Consider the following 22776-nt stretch of genomic DNA (forward strand, 5'->3'; position numbering starts at 1 on the left):
AGTGTACTGAGTGAGGGAAAAGAAAAGTACGGACGTAAAGGTCAGCCACCGTGCGGTAACGGGTACGCAACCGGCCGTAACTGGAACCGGAGCACAGGCGAGTGGCTGGGAAGGGGCAGGGGCAGAGGGAGGGGCTTCCTGGTGACAGAAGAGATTCCGCCCTGATTTGGGGGGTGATGCCGGGAATCTTCACCCGGGATGAAACCTCACGCACGCGCACAGACCTGTGTCAAAGTTCCAGGGCTTGTCCTGCAGCGGAGCCAAAGGCGGTGGAATCGATGGGAGAAACTAGGCGAGGGACACTTGGGGCCTTTCCGTGTTGTAAGTATTTTTTAAATAACGAGAACAGATGTGGCCCGCGTTACTTCCTAAGAGGAGAAACCAAGAGAGGGTGGAAAACGCCGGCACTCAGCTCCACCCAACCCAGGACTGGGGACCGCGGGGGGCGCAGCGGCCCGGCCGGAGGGACTGCCTCCCTCCCGGGGTGCGAGGCGGCGGCCCGCGGCGAGGGGCGGCCCCACCGTCGCCGCCGGACAGTGCGGGGCTGGGCCGCGGAGCTGAGCGGGGCGCGCGCGGAGTCCGGAGCTGGGGGCGGCGCCCTCCCGGCGCGGGAGGAGCGCGGAGCGGCCGCACTTCCGCGGGCGGCCCTTCTTCCTCCGCACCTGCCCGGCGCCGGTGGAGCCCGCGCTGCCCAGCCCCGGACCCGCGCGGCGCGATGCAGTCGCTCAACATCACCCCTGAGCTCTTCTCCCGGCTGCTGCGCGACCACAACCTGACCCGCGAGCGCTTCATCGCGCAGTACGGGCTGCGGCCGCTGGTGTCCGCCCCGGAGCTGCCGGCGCGCGCCAAGCTGGCCTTGGCGCTGACCGGCGGGCTGCTCTTCGCGCTGGCGCTCTTCGGCAACGCGCTGGTGGTCTACGTGGTGGCCCGCCGCAAGGCCATGCGCACCGCCACCAACATCTTCATCTGCTCCCTGGCGCTCAGCGACCTGCTCATCGCCTTCTTCTGCATCCCGGTCACCATGCTGCAGAACGTCTCGGACACCTGGCTGGGGGGTGAGTCCGCTGTCCCCAGGTCCTGCCGTCCGGGGGACCCCCGCTCCCACGCGCACTCAGCTGCTCTGACCTCCTGACCTTTCTGTCTAGCCAAGGAGTCGGCCTGTCTCAGAACTTCCTCACGCGTCACCTGCACAGAAGTTTCTGCCGCAGGTGATTGTGTCGGCTCTTCTTTTCCAGGTCGCTTAGAGACGCGGGTGGGGGGCACGTGCGAAAGATCCAGGGCGGAGAGGTGAGGAGGGTGTCGCTCTGCTGGCAGTTCAGCGCCCTTTTCACAGTTACTAAGATTTGTTCTTATTTTTGATAAAAGATAAAAATATCCCCACATTCCCGACCTCCGGGCTTGCTCCCGCAGGTGCCTGAGTCGCTTGCGGACGCCCATTTGCTGCCCAAGCCCACGTCCGGACTTAAAACTTTTTAAAAGTCAAATACGATACATTTGCAGAGAAGACTGTATTGGACTTGTCATTAAAAGGGGAAGGTGGTTTAGCAGGGCGAGGCAGGAGGAAGGACCCCGAAGCTGGGCCCTGCCGACGGAGGCCGGGAGCCGCTGGGGGAGGGGAAGGCGCTGGGATCAGAGCCCTGCAATGCGGGGAGGGTGCGGAGACACGGGCCCGGCTTCCCGAAGGGGCCAGTCCTTCCAGAGGCCGCTGGCGCCCGGTCCCGCCGCTGCCGCGCCCGCGGGGCCTGTGCTGAGCCTGGAGGGGAGCGGTTGGCTGCGCCCGCACTGCGGGGTGGGGGCCTTCCTGCGGCCACACGAAATCCTGACAAGGTGGCTGGAGACGGGGGAGAGTGTGAGAGAAGTGGGTCCGCGCCCCCAGGCCCTGCCCCTGCCAGCCCTTCGCTCGTTGGGGCTCATCCCACCCCCCGAGGGCGACCCCTCCAGCCCACCGCCGCGACCGGAGGCCTTCGCTGTCCCTTCCTGGCCCTGCTTTTCCCAGGGATTTGCCCCAGGTTTGTGGCTGACGGGTCGGGATGCTAAATCTTTGATCCCCATCTCATCAATGATGAAACACTCCCCCAAATGCTGAAAACACTCGTGTTGGTAACATGGCCTTGAAAATGGCAGACGACGTGGAGAGCTGTGACTGGATTTCTGGATGAGAGACTGTCTGAGGTGCGCAATGAAATCGTTGTACTGGAGGATTTTCAAGTTGCCCAGTGCGGTTGACTCCATAAAGTTTGTGTGCAGCCTCCGTGTTTGCGAAGGCAGGGTTAGGAAGCGCAGCTGTCCCGCGGGGTGATTAAGCTCCGTGTTTAAAGGACAACCTTGCTGAGCAAAGTGGGGCGTCTACTGGGAACCCAGAGACTGCAGAGCAGAAGGGTTAGACTGGGGCCTCTTGGGGTCTGTTTTATTGATTAGCGGGTAGACAGTTCCACTCGTTACAATGATTTTCCCTTTTCTGTACCATTTCAGAAACCTTAGGGTTCCTGGAACATTTAAATATAGTGAAACTAATGTAGAAATCAACAGGATTATGGGGCTTTTCAGAAATCTGTGAGTGGGAATGAGGGAAGCTATGGCGGAGAACGGTCTCCTGGAAGCAGAGATGTCTAAAAGAACCAAAGAACTTGGGAGAGGGCAGCTCATCAGCAACAGCGGTTTGGAAGTAAAATTACGAAGCGTCCCATGGGGCTAGCCTGTGGGCGGTCTCCCCGGCGTTGATTATGTAGGCACTCGGAGAACAAAAGGCGCCGTGGGCCCAGAGGACTAGGGCGTGTTCTTGAGAGGCGGCCGCAGCAGAATTTATGTAATAGATCCTCTCTGCTGAGCACAGTGGCATTTTACAGTTAATGTGCTTGGCCATTTTGCTATTTTTGACATTCCTTTATACTAATTTTAGGTTATTAGAGATTTGGTAAACAACTGAGTGCAAAAATTACATAACTATCCCACAAATTTTTTTATTTCTGGGGAAGGACACTTGATAATGCATTTTTTTTTTTTGCTCAATAACCTTCATATTCAAGAATTTTTTCCTAATATCTAACCTGATCTTCTACGTTTCTTCCCTAGTATACAGAAAAAAAAAATCCCTTCTTTATTACTTGACAGTGACTTATTTTAACACTTTAAATGTACTGAAACCACATTGCTTTCTCCTTTCTTGCCCAAATGTTTAACCTGGGCTCATTTCATTCTGTTTTTTAAAGTCTATTGCCATTAGTGGAGAATAAAAAGCAATTCAATTATTTTTCTAAAACAGTGTTCTAACTATTAGGATAATGGAAAGTCGAAGAAACAGCAGAAAAGAATAATTTTCACTCTTCTTTTCTGGCACAAACGTACAGCCAGAGGTTCTTCTTATAAAGTAACCAAAGGGTGCACTTGGAAGAGAACAGCAGAGCTGGCGTGAGCTTTGGCCGTCGGAACACAAGTGCCAGGCCTCCCGGCCAGGCTCTGAGAGGCACGGCTCTGGTTCAAAACCAGGTGACCCCAGAGGGAAGAAAGGGAAGGGCGGTCCCAGAAAACGGCGCCCTACCCACAGAACGCTAGGGTTACCCCAGTTTAAAATGGCCCTTTGTGGGAAAAAAATGTCACAAAGGACATATTCTTGCAGAATGGCTTGGACCTGTACAGGCCACCCTGGGAGCGTGCTGCGTGCCGCAGCACAGAAGGAGCCGGCTGGGGGGTGACCAGCGATAAGAGCTAAAAACGGTAGACATTTAATAAAGGGCAGAGACAGCCCTCCCTGCCTATTTTGCATCACATTTCTAGACCTTGAAAAATGATCTCCGAATTAAAAAGGGCAAAGCAAAGAAGTTTAGAATGGAAATAAAGATCACGATAAATTCGTAAGCAGCAAAAGAGCATCTGTCTACTTTGAAAGGAACTCAAATCTTCAGCGTAGATTTGCTGAAATCTTCAGCGTAGGTGAATTAATTACATGCCGGGACTTGGAGGGAACTTGGAGACTCGGTTGGTGGTGTCTTAGAAAACTGGTCAGGAGTAGCGAGCTGGGCAAACGCTGTCTGATTCACCCAGAGGATAAGGCGACAGGCTATAGAGCTGCGCGGGGTGCAGAACTCGTAAGTGCGCTCCTCAGCGGCTGGATGGTGAGCACGTGGGTCAGAGAGCGGCCCCGGGGCACGGGGGCATTGAGGCAGGCGGGGCTGACGTAACAGGAAGAGCTGGGGTCGGGGGCCTGGGCCCATGTCCTCCTTTTGTCCACACACAGCTGTCGGACCTCAGCAAGTCCCTGGGCCCCTTGGGGCTGCAGAATCTTTGCTGGGGACACAGGTATAGCATGCAGTGCCCTGCAGGGGGCCACAGGGCCCCAATCAATCCATCCACTTCAAAGGTGCCGAATTTACCCCAGCCCTTTGGATCCAGCTGCCTCATGATTTTTAGAAGAAGCCGCCTTTTATTGAACACACTGGGGGCTTAACGTCATGGTATGAAGCCCTCGCATGACAAGTGGGCATTACTCATCCCTTTTCACAAATGATGACATTGAGGTTCAGAGCCCCTGACACAGAGGTCGGATGAGTCAGGGCCACCGTGTGCCCTGGCACCCGGAAATCTGGTGACCAATGTCCTGTGCTATCGGGGGGGAGGCGGGTAGCACCACAGTGAGGGAGCACCGCGATAGTAACACCTACTTGTTCGGACACTCACGCCTGAAATGTGTTGATAATGGAGCCATGCCCATTCCACGGAAAGTGTCTTCTGGTGTTTATTTAACCTTGACCTGTCCAGCTTTTTGGTGCACAGGACAATGCTCCATCCAACGGAGCCACCTGGCCAGGGCTTGACCTGTCCAGCTTTTATTTTTCTTTTAATAAACAATTTGGTTGAAAGAATAGAAGAAATTCTGATCAAAATTTCAAAAAAAGGAGAAATATCCAGGTAGAAAATTTATTCACATGTTCATTGATGCAAATACTGCATCCCAAATAGGATTTGAAGCTAATTCATTTGCGATAGTCAAACAGCGGAGTATATTAGAGTGGAAAGTCAACTCCTGTACTTAGCATCTAAAGTATTTGGCCAGACAAGAAGGGGACTGAACTCTGAACAGGGTTGGTATTTGGGGAGCTGGAACCCACCATGGCGGTGGGGGGAGGGGCGCGACTGGCTCTTGGGTCGCCTTTTGGAGCTTCCAAGACGGACCAGAAGCAAGAGCTAGGAGAGCAATATCTAAATGCATTTTCCCTTCAGTCGCAGGAATCGTGGATTAAGGGAAGTTATCTACTAGATAGACCCAGTTCATTTCAAGTTGATTTCAAGTTCAACGGAAACCGAGCATTTGAAAGCTCTAGCACAAGAGCGCCTTAATTTTCTGGTAGAATCCCAGAAACGGGTGTTCAGGCCCAGGGAGACAGGGTGGTCCTATAGGTCCTGCCTCAGCCAGACCACACGCTGAGCATGGGGACAGGGGTTCCGTCTGGACCATGGAGGAGCAGCCGGGGCGACTGGGGGGTCTCGGCAGGGACGTGAAGGCTCCCTTCAACTCTGGGAAGAGTCACTGTTCAGAGGAGGCAGCTGCTGAGTCCTGAAATCCTCTCCAAAGAGGAGGGGAGGCTCCCGGAGGGGCTAAGAGCCTCCCAGCCCCCTGCTCGTCTTCAGTGAAGCGCGTTTGCTGAGCGAGCGTGGCAGCGAGCCGCTGGGCCTCCTGTGGAGGCTGAGCAGAAACGTCCTGGCTCTGGGAGTGCGGCGGTGGCGTGGGCGTGGGGAGAGTGTCTGGGAACAAGACAGTAGACGCACCAGTAAATGAGACAGGGCGCTGGCAGGTGGAAGAATGGGGGAGATGGGGAGACTAAGAGAGAGGAGGAATGGGGGGAGGGGACAGGCTGCCGTCGCCCAGAGGGGTGTCCGGCAGGTCGGCCTGACCGAGGAGGTGACGTCTGAGCAAAGGCTTCAGTGCAGCATCTGCAGGGCCGGGCAGGGCGCGTGCAAGAGAAGGGGAAGAGCGGACTTCTGCCTGGTGGCAGCTTGGACCGCGTGACCTCCGTGGTCTCTGCCAGCATCCGTGTCCCTGAGCTGGCGATCACGCCGACAGCTCAGGATAATTCATTTGGAAACAATGAGCACAGCGGACCCGAGAGCAGAGACGTGAGGCCAGGGCCCGCGGACACAGATGGTGACGACGCCAGACGGGCGGGGTGCTGCCAGTGAACTCAACTATTTAAAAAACTGTTCCATCAGCCGTGTCTGCAGGCCACTTCTTGCCCGGGGCCGCCGGTGTGAGACCTTGGCCTTAGAGAAGGCGGATTCGGGGAGGGGGACAGTGACGACGACCTGACCCAGATGGAAGGTCCCGGACGGGAAGCGAGAGGAGAATGAAGGGTAAAAGAGGAAACGCGGGCAAACCGCTCCTTTGTTACAATCTGACCGGGGACCAGGGGAGGAACCGGAGGCTACTGTGTCGGTGGAGCCCAGGCGGCCGGCGGGCCAAGCAGAGTTCGCATGGGTTTTTTCCTGCCTGTGTTCAAAGGCCGGAGACTCACGTGCCCTGTGACCGCCCCTTTGCCTGTAGTTACATACAGTTTAGGAACCCAGCATCCATCAGGGGGAGGGAGCTGTCAGCCAGTGCGAGCTGCCTCCATCCTTTGCATCCTTTGTGTGATGGCAGGCGTGAGGGAACCGCGATTGTCGCCAAGGGGCAGACAGAGCCCTCCTTCCTTTCGGCGTCTGACCTCTTTGCCGCTGCAGGTGCCTTCGTCTGCAAGATGGTGCCCTTCGTGCAGTGCACCGCTGTCGTCACCGAGACCCTGACCATGACTTGCATCGCCGTGGAGAGGCACCACGGGCTCGTGCACCCTTTCAGGATGAAGTGGCGCTACACCCGCCGGAGGGCTGCCGCCATGCTGGGTGAGGGCCTGCGCGGCGGCCGCGCCATGCGAACCGGGTGTCGGGGCAGCTCCTCCCCCCGCCGTGGGTGCGGTGGGGGGGTGCAGCGAGAGGGCTTCGGTCCTCCCGCCCACCCCACCCCCACCCCCACCCCATCTCTCCCTGGGCACCCCCAGCAACCCCATCTCTCATTTCCGATGTCCTTTGGTTTAAGCCTCCACCTTAGAAGCCTGGCTCCCGGGGACCGCGGCCAGCCCCTCAGAGGCTTTAGCAACATCCATTAGAACAGGGAACTGCTGTCCTGACCTTGGAGGCCGTGGAGATGCCTTTGTTACAGCAGGGGATTTTCACAGGAGCCAGGAAAGGGGCTTTCAGAAAAGCAGAGAACAGGGGCCCTGCCTGGAAGGCCACGGGCGCATGGGAACACGGGGTGCTGGGTGCGAGCGATGCCCGACAAAGATGCATCCCAGCACTTCCCCGTGCTCGTGGCGTCCCTGAGCCAGGCAGGCCGGTGCAGGGGCCTCGTGACACACGCCACACGCCTGAGAGCCGAGTGCGGCCCTGCGGAGGAAGCCTGCTCGAGAATTACCACTGAGCTGTTTGTAAGCCGTAATGGGCCCCTCGGCCGTCTGAGTGTGTGCCGGCCAGGTAATCGGAGCCTCAGGGAGCGATGCGCGCAATCAGCGAGGAGAACACTCTCTCCTAACATCTCGCTGGAGAGCAGCGAGCAGGCCCCTCCGGCCGCTGTGGGGACTTAGCCAGCGTGGGGAGACAGGACAGAAAGAGCTCCCGAAGGCTCTGCAGTGCCACGCTCGTTTTAAGTAGTTTGAAATGAATAGACAAACCAATGGGGAAAGTGCTTCGTTTTCAGTAGTTTTATGTTGCCTCCTTCCTACAAAGCATTCGAAGACTTCTTGGCTTTTAATTATTGATACGCTTCCACCCTCAGAACATTTAGATGCAGCGGGTGGGTGCAGGGAGGGTGAGGAGAGAGGACGTGCCTGGTGGAAGGGGGTTATTTCAAAAGGGAAGAGGAGGAGAGGGAGCCTCCACGTCAGAAAGCAAAGCTGGTGAGAGGTAGACCTGGCGGTTTTACTCAGAAAAGTCACAGGACAGAAAGGTTTTTAAGTCAAGTAGCTCCTCCTCCAGGGGGCTTCTGGGCAGGGCCGCTTGATGTCCCGTCCAGCTCTGGGACACAGTGAAGCAGCCGGTCGGACACGCCCGGCGCCCCCTGCCAGTGGGACTGTGTGCGCCTGGGCTTAGGTCTCCGTCCCCAAGCAGGCGTGGCCCAGGAGGACTGGCATCGAACCAAGCCAATGAGACTCAGGTCCCGCCCTGGCCAGTGTGGCTCAGCGGATTGAGCACCGGCCGGTGAACCGCAGGGTCACCCGTTCGGTTCCCAGTCCAGACACAGGCCTGGGTTGCAGGCCAGGTCCTCCGTGGGAGGCGCATGCAAGGCAACCACACATTGATGTTCCTCTTCCTCTCTTTCTCCCTCCCTTCCCCTCTCTCTAAAAATAAACAAATAAAATCTTAAAAAAAAAAAAAAGAATCAAGTCCTCCCAAAATTCCACTGAAGAGTAGAAAAATGGTTGGATACCCGGTGACATGATAAGATGAGGAGGGGACTAGGACAGATGGGCGGGGCCATGTTGGGGGGGGAGGGGTGTGAGCCTCAGGCCTGTCTGGAACCCTGCTGGTTCCTGTGTGTCTTTTGAGTAAACACCCGCAAGGCCTAAGGGAGCCTCAGTCCTTGAACCCTAAGACAACATGCAGTGTTCCCAGGGGCCCTGCAGCCTGGGGAGCTCCCGCGGGGAATCTTCCCTCGAAGCCGAGGTCGGGGGCCCTTGGCTCTGGGCTCCTCAGGCTGTTAAGTTTGTCTGCTGCTCCTTGTAAGGGCCCATCTGTAAAGCGGTCCTCTCCACAGCTCTCTGGCTTCTGACGCCCGGTTTGTTATGTAAATAAGAAAAGAATGGCCCTCTTATGATGGTTGAGGTGAAGGTCCTTTCAATTCTAAGCAGAAATTTTAGAGGGCGATCTAGATCCTGTTTCGGATTTTCATTCATTCAGGAGCGTCCCGGGGAATCCCAGGTGGTCAGTCTACCTGGCAGGGGCGGCGGCCTTCAGCGCTTTCCTGGAGAAGGGGACTCGAGCCAAGTGCTGGAACATGAGCCCCCAGATAGAGAGGGTGGGGGGGTGCTTCGGTGCCGGCCCGGGTGGCAGCGGGCGCGCATGGGGCAGCACAGCGCCTGCCTGCCGGGGTGTGGGGCGGAGACCCAGCCCGCCGAGTCTCAGTGGAGGGCTCGGGTGGGCAGGGCCGCCCGACATGAGAGACGAGAGGGGCCAGCGGGGCCGCGGAGAGCCCTGGGGGCCATGCCGGGGAGCTGGGTTTCCCTTAGAGCCAGTGGGACGCTAGGAAAGACGTTTAACCACTTAAAATGCGGGGTTTTTTTCCGGAAGACTCTTCGGGCAGCGGTGTGGAGGGCAGTGAGCCGGTGGAGGTGAGCACGTGGGAGGAGACCCCCTCCCGCCTCCCGGGTGGGGGTGGGGGCGCCAGGTAGAGCAGTCTAGGGCATGAAGCACCTGTATCTCGCCGAGGCGGGCCGCACTCTGAGGACGGGGACGTTTTCACAGGTGCGGTCTGGCTGGTGGCGGTCATCGTTGGAGCCCCCCTGTGGCACGTGCAACGGCTCGAGGTAGGTTCGGGGCAGGGACTGACCATTGGACAGTGGGAAATGCTGCCCGCCCGCTCGGTTGCAGCCGGTGTCTTTCATGCGAGAGCTCCGCCGCCGCCGTGGGTGTTCCCAGTCATTCGGTGGAGAGCTTCTGGGGGACCTGCACAATGTGTTTTCAGGTTGTTTCCCCCCGCCCCCCCGGCGGTTTTATCTAGCTCTTCCTTGATCTTGTGTCGGTGAGACTGTAAAGCACTTCACCGGCAGCACCTTCTGCGTCTTCCTGGCAGCTGAACACGGCTTTCCGGGTGTCCTGCAGTGTCGAGTTACGTTGTGAGAGGCCAGTGGTCGCTCCCCAATTTTTTTCATTTTTAAATCACATAAAAATTTTTAAAATTGTGTATCCTTTGTGCCTTTGGAAATCAACCGAGGCACGCAAGGTCCTTCGGCGAGGCTAGCCTGTGCGCCCTCGGCTGGGGCAACTTAGAATGCGACGTTATTTATTTATTTTTATTTTTAAAAATATAGTTGGTATACAGTCTAAGACTGGGTAGTCCAGGTTCAGGGGTACAGTACTGAGTCCTTACAACGCAGTCACCCCACTAGTTCTAGGTGCCGCCTGTCATCTGCGAACTTACCGCAACGTTGTTGACTCCATTCCCCTTCACCGTTTCTGCCCTTCCCCCCACCCCTCCCTGCTGGTAACCATGCCTATGGTCTCTGTATCTATGAGTCTGTTTCTGTTTTGTTTGTTTGGGTTTTGTTTTGTTTTTTGGTTGCAAAGGCAAGTGAAACCATGCGGTACTTGTCTTTCTTTGCCTAGTGTTACTTCACTCAGCAAAATGCCCTCTAAATCCATCCATGTTGTTGCAGATGGCAAGGTTTCACTCTTTTTTACTGCTGTGTAATATTCCGTGGCACGTGCACCCCACATCTTCTTTGCCCACTGACCTGCCGAGGGACACCTTGGTGGCTCCCGTACCTTGGCGACTGTGAATAATGCTGCAGTGGATGTAGGGGTGCACGTATGCCTTTCAGATTAGTGCCCTTTTCTTCGAGGAAACAGCCGGAAGTGAAATCGCTGGGTCCTGTGGTAGTTCTATGTGTAGTATCTGGAGGACCCTCCCCAGCGCTTCCCACAGGCCCTGCCCCGGCCTGCGTCCCCGCCAGCAGGGCGCGCGGGCTCCCTCTCTCCGCGTCCTCGCCAGCGCGTTGTTCGTTGATTCATTGATGGTGGCCGTTCTGACTGGTGTGAGGTGGTACCTCTTTGTGGTTTTGATTTGCATTTCTCTGACGAGTAGTGATGTTAGGCATCTTTTCATTTGTCTGTTGGCCGCCTGTGTGCCTTCTTGGGAGAAATGTCTTTTCGTTTCCTCTGCCCATTTTTTGATCAGATTGTTAATTTTTTTTGTTACTGAGTTGTATCAATTCCTTTTCTATTTTGATCTCAACTCCTTATTGGCTGTGTCATTTGCCACTACATTCTCCCAGTCGGTAGGTTGTCCTTTCATACTGTTGATGGCTTCCTTCGCTGCGCAAAAGCTTTTTAGTCTGATGTAGCTCCATTTGATTTTTTAAAAAAATTTGTTTCCCTTGCTTGAAGGGATGTGTGCACAAAGATATTACTCAGGCTGATGTCAGACAGCGTACTTCCCATGTTTTCTTGTAGGAGTTTTATACTTACAGGGCCTTTCCTTTAATTCTTTAACCCATTTCGAGGTAATTTTTGTATGTGGTGTAGGAGAGCGGTCCCATGTCTGTCTGTCTGTGTGTCCCTGCGCGCCGCGGCGCAGGAGAACGTGGCTCGGTTTGGAACGTCCGTCTTCCGCGGAATAGGCTGGGCTCCGCGGGCTCCATGGGCGCAGAGGGCGCTGTCGCTCCGTCCCTCGCTCGCCCCCGGGAACGCGCTGTTGGGGAGCAGCCCCGTGACCGCTCTGGTCACTCGGGCGATAGGATCCTCCGGTCGCTGATGTCCCAGCCACAAGAGCAGAGTTGGTTTTGTTACTGAAGTGTCCAGTCCACGGGGACAGTCAAGTCGTGTGACTCCTCAATGCATTCGAGCGCCGCCTCCCCCCGGCGTCCTGGGGCTGGGGTTGCGCACTGCCCCCCCCCCCCGCCCCGTCTCTGCTCCCCACCTGTTTCTCTTCCTCCCGCTCAGCCAGCGGGCTGCCCCGGCCCGCCACGGGGTCCCTTTCACACCCACAAACTCTAGGAGATTTGTTTCTTTTTTAAATAAAATTATTTCAGCATATGCTCGAACTATAACGTAAACAGGTGTAGCTCATTTAGTTTAGAGACCATGCATCCGGCCTAATTGGCAAAACCAGTCCTCCCTGTCAGATAGGTCGCCCACATCGGATTTGCTTGCTGTCAGGAAAAGCAGGACTTCACTTTCCAAATCAAATCAACGTATTTATATGCAGCCTGCAGCCTCCTCGTCGCCCCTCAGGTCCGGTGGGGACGCTGCGTGCGCTCAGGGCCGAGCCCCATGGCCGCCTGCGTGGAGGGCGCACCAGCGGCCGGGCCGGCACTGCTACATCCTCTCCGCTCTGCTCCCACGGGGCTCGCTCTCAGGACCGAAACAGTCAACGATTTTCAGGGGTGGAAGGAGCCAGGCGGTTTGACTAAAGTGGCCGTCACTTCCACCCCGTCCCCTATGCAACTGAAAGCCCCACATCCCAGCCAGCACCTGTCAAACTGCCTTCTGTGTGAACGTCAAGCTTCGCCCGGACTAGAAGCATGTTTGACCGCGGGAAGGGCACAAAGCCCTTGCTCCCGGGGCCCCGCAGGGCCTTGGCCTCGGTGGCTCCCCTGGCACCAGTGTTGGAAGCGTGTCTTTCGTGGGTGCTCGGGGGCCGGGTGGGGGTCAGGGGAGAGGACCATGGGAGAGGAAGTGGGGAGCAGGCCCGCCGGGGCGCGACCCCGGGCCCCACTCTGAGGCGGTGGGGTTTGGAGAAGGGTGTTTGGAAGGAAGTACTGGGTTGGCCAAAAATTCCATTATGTTATTTCCATAAAATAAAAGACACATTAAAACATTTTAAAAAATTGTCCAATTGTGGTTGTCCCCATTTTCCCCCTGTTACTTTTCCCTGCTCTACCCACCCTGCCTCCCACAGTTAATCCTCCCTGCCATTGTCTTTGTCCGTGGGTCCTTCATGTTCCTTGACGTGACCCTTCGTGCTCGCCAATAACTTCGTGATTTGGGCATTTTGAGCGTGTCGGCTGTCTCCTGCTGTTGGCTTCCGATGGGGAGAGGCCGGGCGCTCCTAACCGTCTTCCAACGCGTGAGGCCGTCCCACAGCAGAGAATTATGGGGCCCAAATGTCAACAGGACCAAGAAACTGCAGACCCCTTCTGACACGTGCCATGAGTCACAGCCCCTTCTCCACACCCTGCACAGACCTTTCTTTTTGCGTTTCAGTTGTGTTTTTACCTTTCTTGAAATGATAAAGCGTAAAACTAAACATATTGCATATTTTCTTCCACCTTCACGATCATATCGGCTGCACAAAAATTTACCAGTTCTGGTCAGTCTTTTTTTAAACGCCTGCTGAGATGACAGCTGTCACGATACAATCTAACAGAATTATTTCAAATACCGTTAAAGAAAACTAAGTGCTGCAAGAGCCACTGAATGAATTTTTTGGCCACCCCAGCAGAAGGGCTGACGCTGGCGTTCACCAACAGCCGGCGTGTGCTCTTGGGGGTCTCTGTTGTGCCCGGACAACCGCACCTGCTCCGGGCTGGCCCCCTGGGCGCTGCCAGGAGGCGTCCGTCTGCGGGGCCGGTGCTTGGTGGCCCTGGCGGCTCTGTCTCCATGGAGTCGAAACGCATTTCACCTCTGTGTTCTGTTTCCGGGGAGTCTGGGTCTTGAAATTATGACTCACCCAGCGTTTTCATTCCGCGTTCGTTGTCTTTGTAAATAACACCTAGATCGGAACCTGAAGGTCATCTTCGGTGAGTATACAAACAAGCTTCTCCCCATTCACTGGGCACGGAAGATCGGCAATAAAATTTGCGGGGAATGCAGGCAGAAATACGGCTAAGATGTAAACATTTTTCATCTGGACATCTTTTGAGTAAAACAACAGTAGTTTTGATAAATTCTCCAACGTTTATTCCTATTAAGCAGAGAAATGACTTTTGAATATATGTTACAGGTTTAGTTTGTCTCTCATTAGCATTTGCTATTTTTATGAATAGTGTCATAATACAGTTGAACACGTGACTGTTAGAATGGTATTAGTAAACAGACATTGACTTTCTCTAAAATAAACACCTCAGAGCCTTACAGTGGAGTCTGAATATTTAGAGATGAGCAATAGTTTGAAAACCGCTTTCTCATTCACCTTAGACTCCAAAAGCTACCGGCTGCCTTTCTAACATCTGTGCGCGCAGCCGGAGCGTCTGTTCAGGGCGGCCTGAAACGGCTCTGGCGACGTCCAGACGTTGGTTCTCAGTCGGCCTTGTCAAACTCTGTCTCCCCAACGACGGAGGGGGCCCACCGAGGGGGCGTTAGAGTGGTTGGCACGCCACTCAAAACATCATTTTCCCTCATAGTCTGGTCCTTGAATTGCGCCTGCACCTCACTGAGGACTCACAGCCAGAGTGTAAAACGTTGAGAAAGATGACAAGTGAACAGGTGCTGGACCTCAATTCCATTTGAAATAGAAAAGAGGGTGCAAAACTCTGAAGGATAGGAGCCGTGATGTGGGGAAGCCACCCTGCCGTTGGAGGCGCGTGGCTGCCCCGCCGCATTCCCGTGGCGCCCGGCCGCCGGCACAGCCGGCGGCGGCGGCCTTCTCATGGGTCGTTCTCCTTTCAAAGATTAAGTACGACTTCCTGTATGAGAAGCAACACGTGTGCTGCTTGGAGGAGTGGGCCAGCCCCGTGCACCAGAAGGTCTACACCACCTTCATCCTCGTCATCCTCTTCCTCCTGCCCCTGGTGGTGATGCTCAGCCTGTACAGCAGGATCGGCTGTGAACTCTGGATCAAGAAGAGGGTGGCGGACAGCTCGGTGCTTGGCACCATGCACGGGAAGGAAATGTCCAAGGTGGCCAGGTCGGTGCCAGGGGATGTGCGTCTCGGCCGAAAGCATTCTTAGTGAGTTGTGCTGGAAGGGCCAGCTGCCCACGGTCTCAGAATTCCTGGGTGGCTCAGGCGGGAACCTGTGACATTCACGGGGACAGCGGGAGCTGGCTAAACTTCTGAGCTTCTGTGTGTGGCAGGAAACAAGAGCAGGCTCACCAGCTCCTGATTCCACCGTGACAGGCAGCACCTGTCTCGGAAGGTAGGCGTTCTGTTTTCACCTGCGTGTTGGCTCGGGACAGCAGGGAGAGCTGTGGACCTGCCCCTCTCTGCCACCCACTGGCCCCACGATGTGGGTGAGCCTCCTCCCTCCCAGCCCTGCTCCCGGGGAGCCCAGCAGGACGCTGAAATAGGCAGACGATATGCAGGGAAATCCTTTGGAAACTGTGGCGTGCTATTTAATTATTGATACGCTTTATTTTTACCTCCGGGCAGTGTTTTCTGATGGCATGCATTAACAGAAAATGTAAAATGCAACTTAACTGCTATGGTACTTGCAGTGCATATGGTTCGTTTTATAATCTACATCAAATGGCTGTTGAAAACAAAGAGAAACAAAACCTGCTAAGTTTGGTGGTTTGATGAGATTTTAGCAGTTCTTCGAGTGTGCAGCGCCCTCTAGTGCCCGGTTTGTATGAAGACATCGTCCCTCCCCGGGTTTGGGGTGCTCGGCATCTTAGAACTTCCTGCTTCCTGGAAGAAAGGGGTCCCACGCTGAAATTAGAAATAATGGCTATGGCTTTTTATAAATGTAAAGCACCATGCAGACTCCTGGCGTGTGGTTATCTCCTTCGCAGGAGTAACAGAGGAAATGAGTTTGAAATCCTGGTGAATCGTGTTCTATGAGAGATATAACAACGGTCTACATTTCAATGGTATCTTAGGCCTTCCCCGAGTTCATGGATATTGATATGTTCGTATCACAGGGATGACTGCTCTCTCTCTCTCTCTATTTTGATATAAAGTGGATGAGAGCTTAGAGGTCTTAGTCAGATTGCCTGAGTTTCCATCCCAACGATCCCCTTGTCAGGCCGGCTTGGCGAGTCACTTAACCTTCCCTGTGCCCCAGTTTCTGCCTCTGTCAAAGGCTCGTTGGGGAGATTAATGACATAACACGCGCCCAACATGCAGCCGGAGGCTAGACCCGCAAGGAGCACGCGTGGCAGGGTGTTTATGATGTGAAATACCCGGGTGCGGGGCAGAGCGACAGGAAAGATGACAAAGAGCCCACATCTAACCCGTCCCGACGTCGTTAGCATGGACGGCGCCAGGGCTGAGCCGTCTGGGCTCAGACTTTGTTTCGTAGCTCCTCGGGGAGGTTAACCGATACAATGTGTCCTTGTGGGCCCAGGAAGAAGAAGCGGGCTGTGCTGATGATGGTGACGGTGGTGGCCCTCTTCGCCGTGTGCTGGGCGCCTTTCCACACTGTCCACATGGTGCTCGAATACAGTGAGTGCTCGCCTCTCCCCCGTGACAGAAGTGTCGCTTTGCTTCCTGCTGCGCGGGCCGTGCATCACCGACACTCGTTGCTTTCACTTGGGTAATCAAGTATCAAATATTTCATGGCTTCAAGACCACGAGACCGTTACATGGTAGATACTTCTGTATGACTATGGCCAAATCTGTTGCGATTACAGAAGACCAAGGAGAGATTCTGAGATTCTCCCTCCCTGTGGCGCCTTCTGTTCCCCCCCCCCCGCGAGTTATTCACTGTGGGAGGGAGGGATAGGCTACGTGTCCCCTCTTTGGGACCCTGATGTGAGCCACCGGAATTCAGTCACACCTGGGATTTCCACCCCCTGGTGAAGTCTCTCAAATAGTCTCAGATGTCACGTGGTTCTCAGGTGACTGTTTCTAAAACACCAGTGAACATCCAAGGAGCAACCATTGTTCCCGGTTTACCTGCAGCTTGGAATCCAGCTGAAAGGCGGGGACACCCTGGGCCAGGCTGGGCCCAGGCTGCGCCCATCAGCCTGGGGCCCCGAGAAGGAGGGCGACGCGCAGAGCTGACTTCCCTTTAGATGACATGGGCCCCCCCAAGATGGTCTGGAGGACTTCTCACACCTTTCCCCCCGTGTCCGAGTGTCGGGGAAAGACGGACGGGAAACAGAACTTTTATTTTAGGATCCTTAACACAAGTACGCGCTCTCAAGCCTGTCTCTCTATTTCAGGCGATTTCGAAAAGGAACACGACGAGGCCACCGTCAAGATGATCTTTGCCATAGTGCAGATCATCGGGTTCTCCAACTCCATCTGCAACCCCATCGTGTACGCCTTCATGAACGAGAACTTCAAGAAGAACTTCTTCTCCGCAGTTTGCCACTGTGTAGCAAGAGAAGCCCGCCCCTCCGCGCCGAGGCGCGGGCCCCCGGGCCCGGCGAGGACGCGGAAGGGCGCCGTGGGTTGCCGCAGGGAGAGCCCCATCCAGGAGACCAAGGGAGAGGCGTTCAGCGACGGCAACATCGAGGTCAGGCTGTGCGACTGGCCCAAGCAGGGGAGGCGTCCCCAGGGACAGCTGCCCCGCCCGCCTCTGAACATCTGAGATGCCGGCGTTCGTCACAACAGCAGCTCCGTCATGAGTGCCATTCACAGCTTAATCTGAAGAAGAGAAAAGCATTTTGAGCAACTGTCAAAGACTTTATTTTAACTCTTCAAATGCTGTCAAGAGGGAAACTTAAGTCATTTTTTCCATAAAAATATATGACATTGTACATGAAAACACGATTTTGAAAAATGAGTGAGCCACCCTCATAGCGCAGACCGTAAGCATGGATTTTAAAGTGTTGCACGCACTTGGCCAGTAGCTTTTCCCCATCCACTCAGTGTGATGGGGCTTTTTCCATGTTGTCAAATCGGATGAGAAAATAAAAATGTCTTCGTCCCTGAGGAAGAGTCACACGCTGTTAATGGAGCTTCTGGGACCCTGTGGAAACTTCACACCCGGTGATACCATGTTTTGCAGACAAGGCCTGTCCAACAGTCACGATGTCGAAGGGGACGGGGACACAGCAGGTGACAGACAACGGAGACTTAGAGGCAGACCCCGGGTTGGAGCCTCTCACGGTCCTGCCAGGAGCCGCTGGCATGTCCCCTCAGTGCCACAGGCTGCCGTCCTGCCGCGGGGCAGGCTGTGGAGCCCGTGCCCGGGCCCCGGGCCCTCTCGCGGCGCCTCCAGGCTCAGCCTCCCTCGGTCCCCTCTGCCTCCCTGACATGCGTCCTCAGCCCTGCCCAACTCCCCCTCGGGCCTGCGCTGTGCTGGCTTCTCTGCGCACAAGGAGGACGGTTCTCTGCTGAGTGAGGCCCATTTAAACCCCTCCATTGCAATATATCTGTATTTTTAGGCCCGTCTTTTTCACCAGGGGCATGAGGCTTCCTGCTGCGGAGAAGGGCTGTCTGTGCAGTTTGTAGGTGAGAGAGAACCAGCTCCGCGCGGGCCCGTGGCCTCCATTGCGCCCCAGGCCGGTCCCCGCGAGGGGCTCGGGCAGACCCGCAGGGCTGCCCACTCCCGCGGCCCACCCAAGCCCCCTTCGCCCTGACGCCCCACCTCTCAGTCTCCCCGCTTCCCCCCAAACGCCATGGGCCCGGCGCCGGCTGCTTCCCCGTCAGCAGCCGAGATCCCCATGCGGAGGCGGCCTCGTGGCCACGGCGTCTCTTCATCCTCGTCTTCCTGCGCTGGCCCCGTGGCCAGGTGACAGCGAGGGGGCAGCTTGGGGACTTCCAGTGGCTCAGCGTCAAGGCTGGGGAACCAGAGAGCTCAGGCCGTTGAGATCTTGCAAGAGAGAGAGAGACATTTTATTTTACGTGCGTTAACGTGAGCACGAGTGAAGGAAAACACGGGTAGAACAGCGTGTGCCGTGCGGACACAGGGAAACAGACAGAGCCGGGAGGCGGCCAGCGGCTCGGTGTCTGTGGGCGCGGGCGCGGGCGCATGGGGGTTGTTTCCGGGCACCGTCCTCCGGGGACACGGGGTGCCCTGTCGCCGCACAGAGGTGGCCGCCCCCTCGTGAAGCCGTTAAAAGTGAACCAGGTTCACTGACTTCGGGGATTCTTATTTGGTCAGCAACTACCCGTGTGGCTCTTCCTAGATGTGGTGCGTGCATGCTCCAGATATGGCCTAATGGAAAACAAATGGGTCAGCACTGTTGCTAACCACTTAATTATCAAGGTGAGAGTTTTAACCTCTGCAAAGCTTGATTAGGGGGCATTTAGATATTAGATCATAATTTCAGTGTTTACTGCTAAATGGCCAGACAGCCTGGGGAAGCTTTTCTCCCCCCTACCGCCCCCCCCACGTATAGTGTTTCAGGAGCTGGACTGGGTTGGGGGGCAGGGGTCAGCGAGCGGCCGCTCCGTCACGCTCAGCCCCGGGCACCCAGCCTGGCTCCTCCGCGGCTGCTACAGTTACAAAGCTGTGCGAGCGCAGGAAAACCTAGGTAGAAAGGAACTCTCTAAGATCAATTTTTAACAAACCGCCAAAGGCAATTTTAATAGAGGGGATTTCAAGGGGGGAAAACACCCGAGAAACCTACAGTTACATCACTTCTCTGGAGGGAGTAGGCGTTTCAAGTGTAGCAGTTTTGCTTTCTAACCTCCACCTGCCTGAGAGGGTTCAAACACCACAAAGGGGCTGAGGGACGGTGGCAGATGGCAGTGCAGGAAGTCCCCCGTGCTCACCTCCTCCCACGGGCGCAGCAAACCTGCAGCTGCTTGTAGGGCGGCTCCCTCGGAACAAGAAGGGAAACGAGCCAGTCAGCTGCTGGGCACCGTGTGAGCAAAGGGCCGCATCAGGGCGGACGGGAGAGGCTGAGCAGTGGCCTCGTCGCACACCCCACTCCTGCGTGGCGTCCCCCAATTGGGAGGGATCTCACAAATATGAAGCTACTCCCTGAGAGTGAGGGGTCTGTGCCCCACCTTGGACACCCCAACCTTGGGGCCTGCACTGGAGGGTGAGTCCCCCAACATTTGGCTTTGAAAACCAGCAGGGCCAGGAGAAACGTGGGGATGTGGGGGACAGAGATCTGTCCTTAAAGGGTTTGAGATGAGACCTGCTCGCCCAGGACCCAGCGCAAAAGCAGCAGGTTGGAAAGGGCTTAGACCACACGAGGAGGAGGCGCCTTTGCTACTCTCACGGCACCTGCGGCAGGGCCTGCTGGGCCTCTCCCAGGGCCATGTGCGCAGCCCCCTAAGCGGCCGCTGCCTGGGTGTGCCCCGCTCCTCGTGCACCCGTGCCGAGGCCGAGACAGAGGACTGCACCCCGCAGCCGGTGGGAGGCCGCCGCGGCCGTTCTAGGAGGGAAGGCTGCAGGGATCGAGGCCTGCCTCGAGAGAAGGGAGCAATCACAAATAAGCCACTTAACCTGACACCCACAGGAACGCGAAACAGGGCAAAGCCCAAAAGTAGTAGGAGGAAGGAAACAGTAACGATCTGAGTACAAAGAAATGAAATAGAGGCAAAAAGACAAGCGAAAAGATCACGGAAGCTGAGAGCTGGTGCTTTGAAAGGAAAGACAGAATTGACAAAATTTAGCTAGACTGAAGAAAAGGGAGGACCCAAAGAAGATCAGAAAGGAAAGGGGAAAAGTGGCAACTTATACCAAAGAAATTCAAAGGATTATAAGAGACTAGTATGAACAATCATGTGCCAACAATTTGGACAACCTGGAAGGAATGGATAAATTCCCAGAAACATACAATTTTCCAAGACTTGAGCAGATGGATTACTAGTAAGCAGATTGAATCAGTGATCAAAAACATCCCAAGAGACCAAACTCCAGGAGCCCAGTCACAGGTGAGTTCTACCACACTTTCAAGGAAGATTTGATGCCTGTCCTTCCCAAATCTCCCCCAAGATTGAAAAGAAGGGACTACTTCCAAACCTATGTTATGAGGCCGGCATGACCCAGATGCAAAACCCAGATAGGGGCACCAAAAAACAAACAAACTACAGGCCAATATCCTTGAGGATCATGGATGCCATAGTCCCAAACAAAACTTTAGCGAACTGACTCAGCAGTGCATTGAAGGGACCGTGTAGTGTGGTTGAGGGGGTTTGTTCCAGGGACGCCAGGCTGGCTCAGCACCTGCCGCTCAGTCACCGCGGGGCAGCCCGTTAATACAACGAAAGGCAGAAACCACGTGACCATCTCAACAGGTGAAGAGGAGCGTTGGACAAGATTCAACATCCATTTACAATAAAAACTCTTACAAAGTGGGTAGAGAGGGAACATACTGCAACAGAATAAAGGCCATAACTGCTAATAGTCACTCCTAAAGCTTCAAGAACACAATGAAGCTAGACTTTATAAAATGGGCAAAGACGAATACACCAATGTACCTGGAAAATATTTCACATTTTAAAACGCAGCCTTGTGAAGTGTGAACTCTAAGATGCTGCAGTAAGCATTATGATTTCTGCCCTTGATAATTTTTCTCATGAAGGCAGACTATCTGTATAAAAATATAATGAACATTAAACAGCAAAGGAGGTGTCAGAGACACAAACGTCGCCCTGGAAGTGTAGAGAAGGCCCTGAGGGGCCAAGGGGAACTTTGAAAGTGACGGCTGGAATGGGAAGCCCTCGGACTAGGCGAGGCGGGCCACTTGCCTCGGGACGAAGGAAGGTTTCGGCTAGGAAAGCTGTGCAGCAAGGACTCCCGGGGGTGGTTAGGGAGACCCGGGGAGCCGTCCAGGGGGACGGCTTTCACACAGAGGCCTTTGCGGGAGCGGGAGCGGTGCTGGAGGATCCAGCTGTGTCCGGGACAGTCAGCTGTGGGGGGGTGCGTCCGGGGCGGGGCGGCGGGGCCACAAGGGTCGCTGAGCGAGCAGGCAGGCCGGCCGAGGCAGCGCGGCCTCACATTTCCCAGCGATGCCTGAGCCTGAGGAGGGTGCTCTGGGAGACTCGGATCCGGTCAGCAGAGAAGGTGAGCGAACCCACAAAGAATGCTACGTAAGAGGGACTTTCCTGAAAATGTAACAGCTGGCTTCTTTTAGTAATGAAGAAACGACCGGCAAACAGGAGGAAGGAGATGGGGGGTGGGGACCGACTGGGACAGGAGTGTGTGGCTGCGGCTGCGAAGGCCGCCCCGGCGTCGGCGCCGTCAGGCCCTGAGGGCGCGGCTGGATGCGGGCGGGGCCGCAGGTGGCAGCTGTGGCCCAGACCGCACCCGCAGGGCAGGCTTTTGTGACCGGGTGAGACTGGGGGCTGATTACCGTGGTCCCAGGCGACAATTCGAGGTGCCCAGCCTCTGCGTGCCCCCTTCCCCTCCTCTCCCCTCCCCGCAGGGGGAGGGGGTGTCGCCCTCCTCGGGGGCTCTGGCCTTGGTGAGAGTGCGCTTCCACAAACAGTCTCAGTGAGGCTTCAGACTCCAGCAGGAGACATGCTAGTTCCTAAGACTGATTAAGGCTTTGTTTCCACGGTCACGCGGCACAGCCTTACCTTGCGCGTCCTTTGTCCATGAGTGCCTAGACCACGAAAAGCCGAAGAGTTTGTGGCTGAATCACTTTAAAGATGCGCCTATTTACTGAGGCAGGGAGAAAAGGAAGTGAAAACACCTTAGTGTGATGTTTCCTGCGTCACCTCCGGATGTGAGGAAAAATACGACTGTCCGCCTTGGCCCCCGAAGGGCTGGGCCTGGGCGGACCAATCTCAGGAGGAGGCCCTGCCCCCGGCCCGCGGCCTGTGCAGGGGGCCCGGACAGGACCCAGGGGCACCGGTCCCGCCCCTCCGTTGGCCCATTTCAGGCGGTCAGCGCAGGCCGCGGATGGCGCGGAGGGAGGGCCGGGCTGAAGGCGGCAGGGTGCCCTCTGGTCCCTTAGAGGGGAAGGAGCAGTTCTGGGGGCCCCCAGCATTTGGGCGAGGGCCGGAGGGGGAGGCCCTCCGCGGAGCTTGCAGGACCCATTCTCAGTAGCTGCTGCTTGGAGACCAGGTGACTGGCAGCCGCGTCTGCAGCCACAGCCCGGGGGGTGCGGCCCCCACCCTGCGAGTCATGATCCGGGCTCTACTGGATGTGGATGCTCCTGCCCAATGTCCTCTTCCTCTACTTTTGTATGCCTTCTTTTTCAAATTTTTAAACACAATAAACCATGGATAGCGGAAAATACAGGGCTGCCCTTGAAATGCAAAGATGGCACTGCCTTACCAACGGCGTACAGAGAAGACAGGTGCTG

General features: G+C 55.8%; 1 protein-coding gene across 1 annotated transcript; it reads left to right on the top strand.

Annotated features, from left to right (window-relative positions):
• The first annotated feature begins 715 nt into the window (after nt 1-715).
• Nucleotides 716-22155, top strand: QRFPR (pyroglutamylated RFamide peptide receptor). The gene is made up of 7 exons (XM_054561987.1): nt 716-1055; nt 6712-6870; nt 9484-9545; nt 14349-14584; nt 15963-16060; nt 16783-17101; nt 22140-22155. The coding sequence occupies exons 1-7, from the start codon at nt 716-718 to the stop codon at nt 22153-22155; spliced, it is 1230 nt and encodes a 409-aa protein (XP_054417962.1).
• The last annotated feature ends 621 nt before the right edge of the window (nt 22156-22776 follow it).

This window comes from Pteronotus mesoamericanus, unplaced genomic scaffold (genome assembly GCF_021234165.1).
Source record: "Pteronotus mesoamericanus isolate MK-2021 breed Mesoamerican mustached bat unplaced genomic scaffold, CSHL_Meso_final contig_163, whole genome shotgun sequence".
Taxonomy (NCBI): Eukaryota; Metazoa; Chordata; class Mammalia; order Chiroptera; family Mormoopidae; genus Pteronotus; species Pteronotus mesoamericanus.

Bases quoted from the DNA above. Each gene is read 5' to 3' on its own strand.
- QRFPR (XM_054561987.1), top strand. From the start codon at position 716: ATGCAGTCGCTCAACATCACCCCTGAGCTCTTCTCCCGGCTGCTGCGC. The intron at 1,056-6,711 runs GTGAGTCCGCTG...TTGCCGCTGCAG, and splicing joins CTCGGACACCTGGCTGGGGG to GTGCCTTCGTCTGCAAGATG. The intron at 14,585-15,962 runs GTCGGTGCCAGG...TTGTGGGCCCAG, and splicing joins GAAATGTCCAAGGTGGCCAG to GAAGAAGAAGCGGGCTGTGC.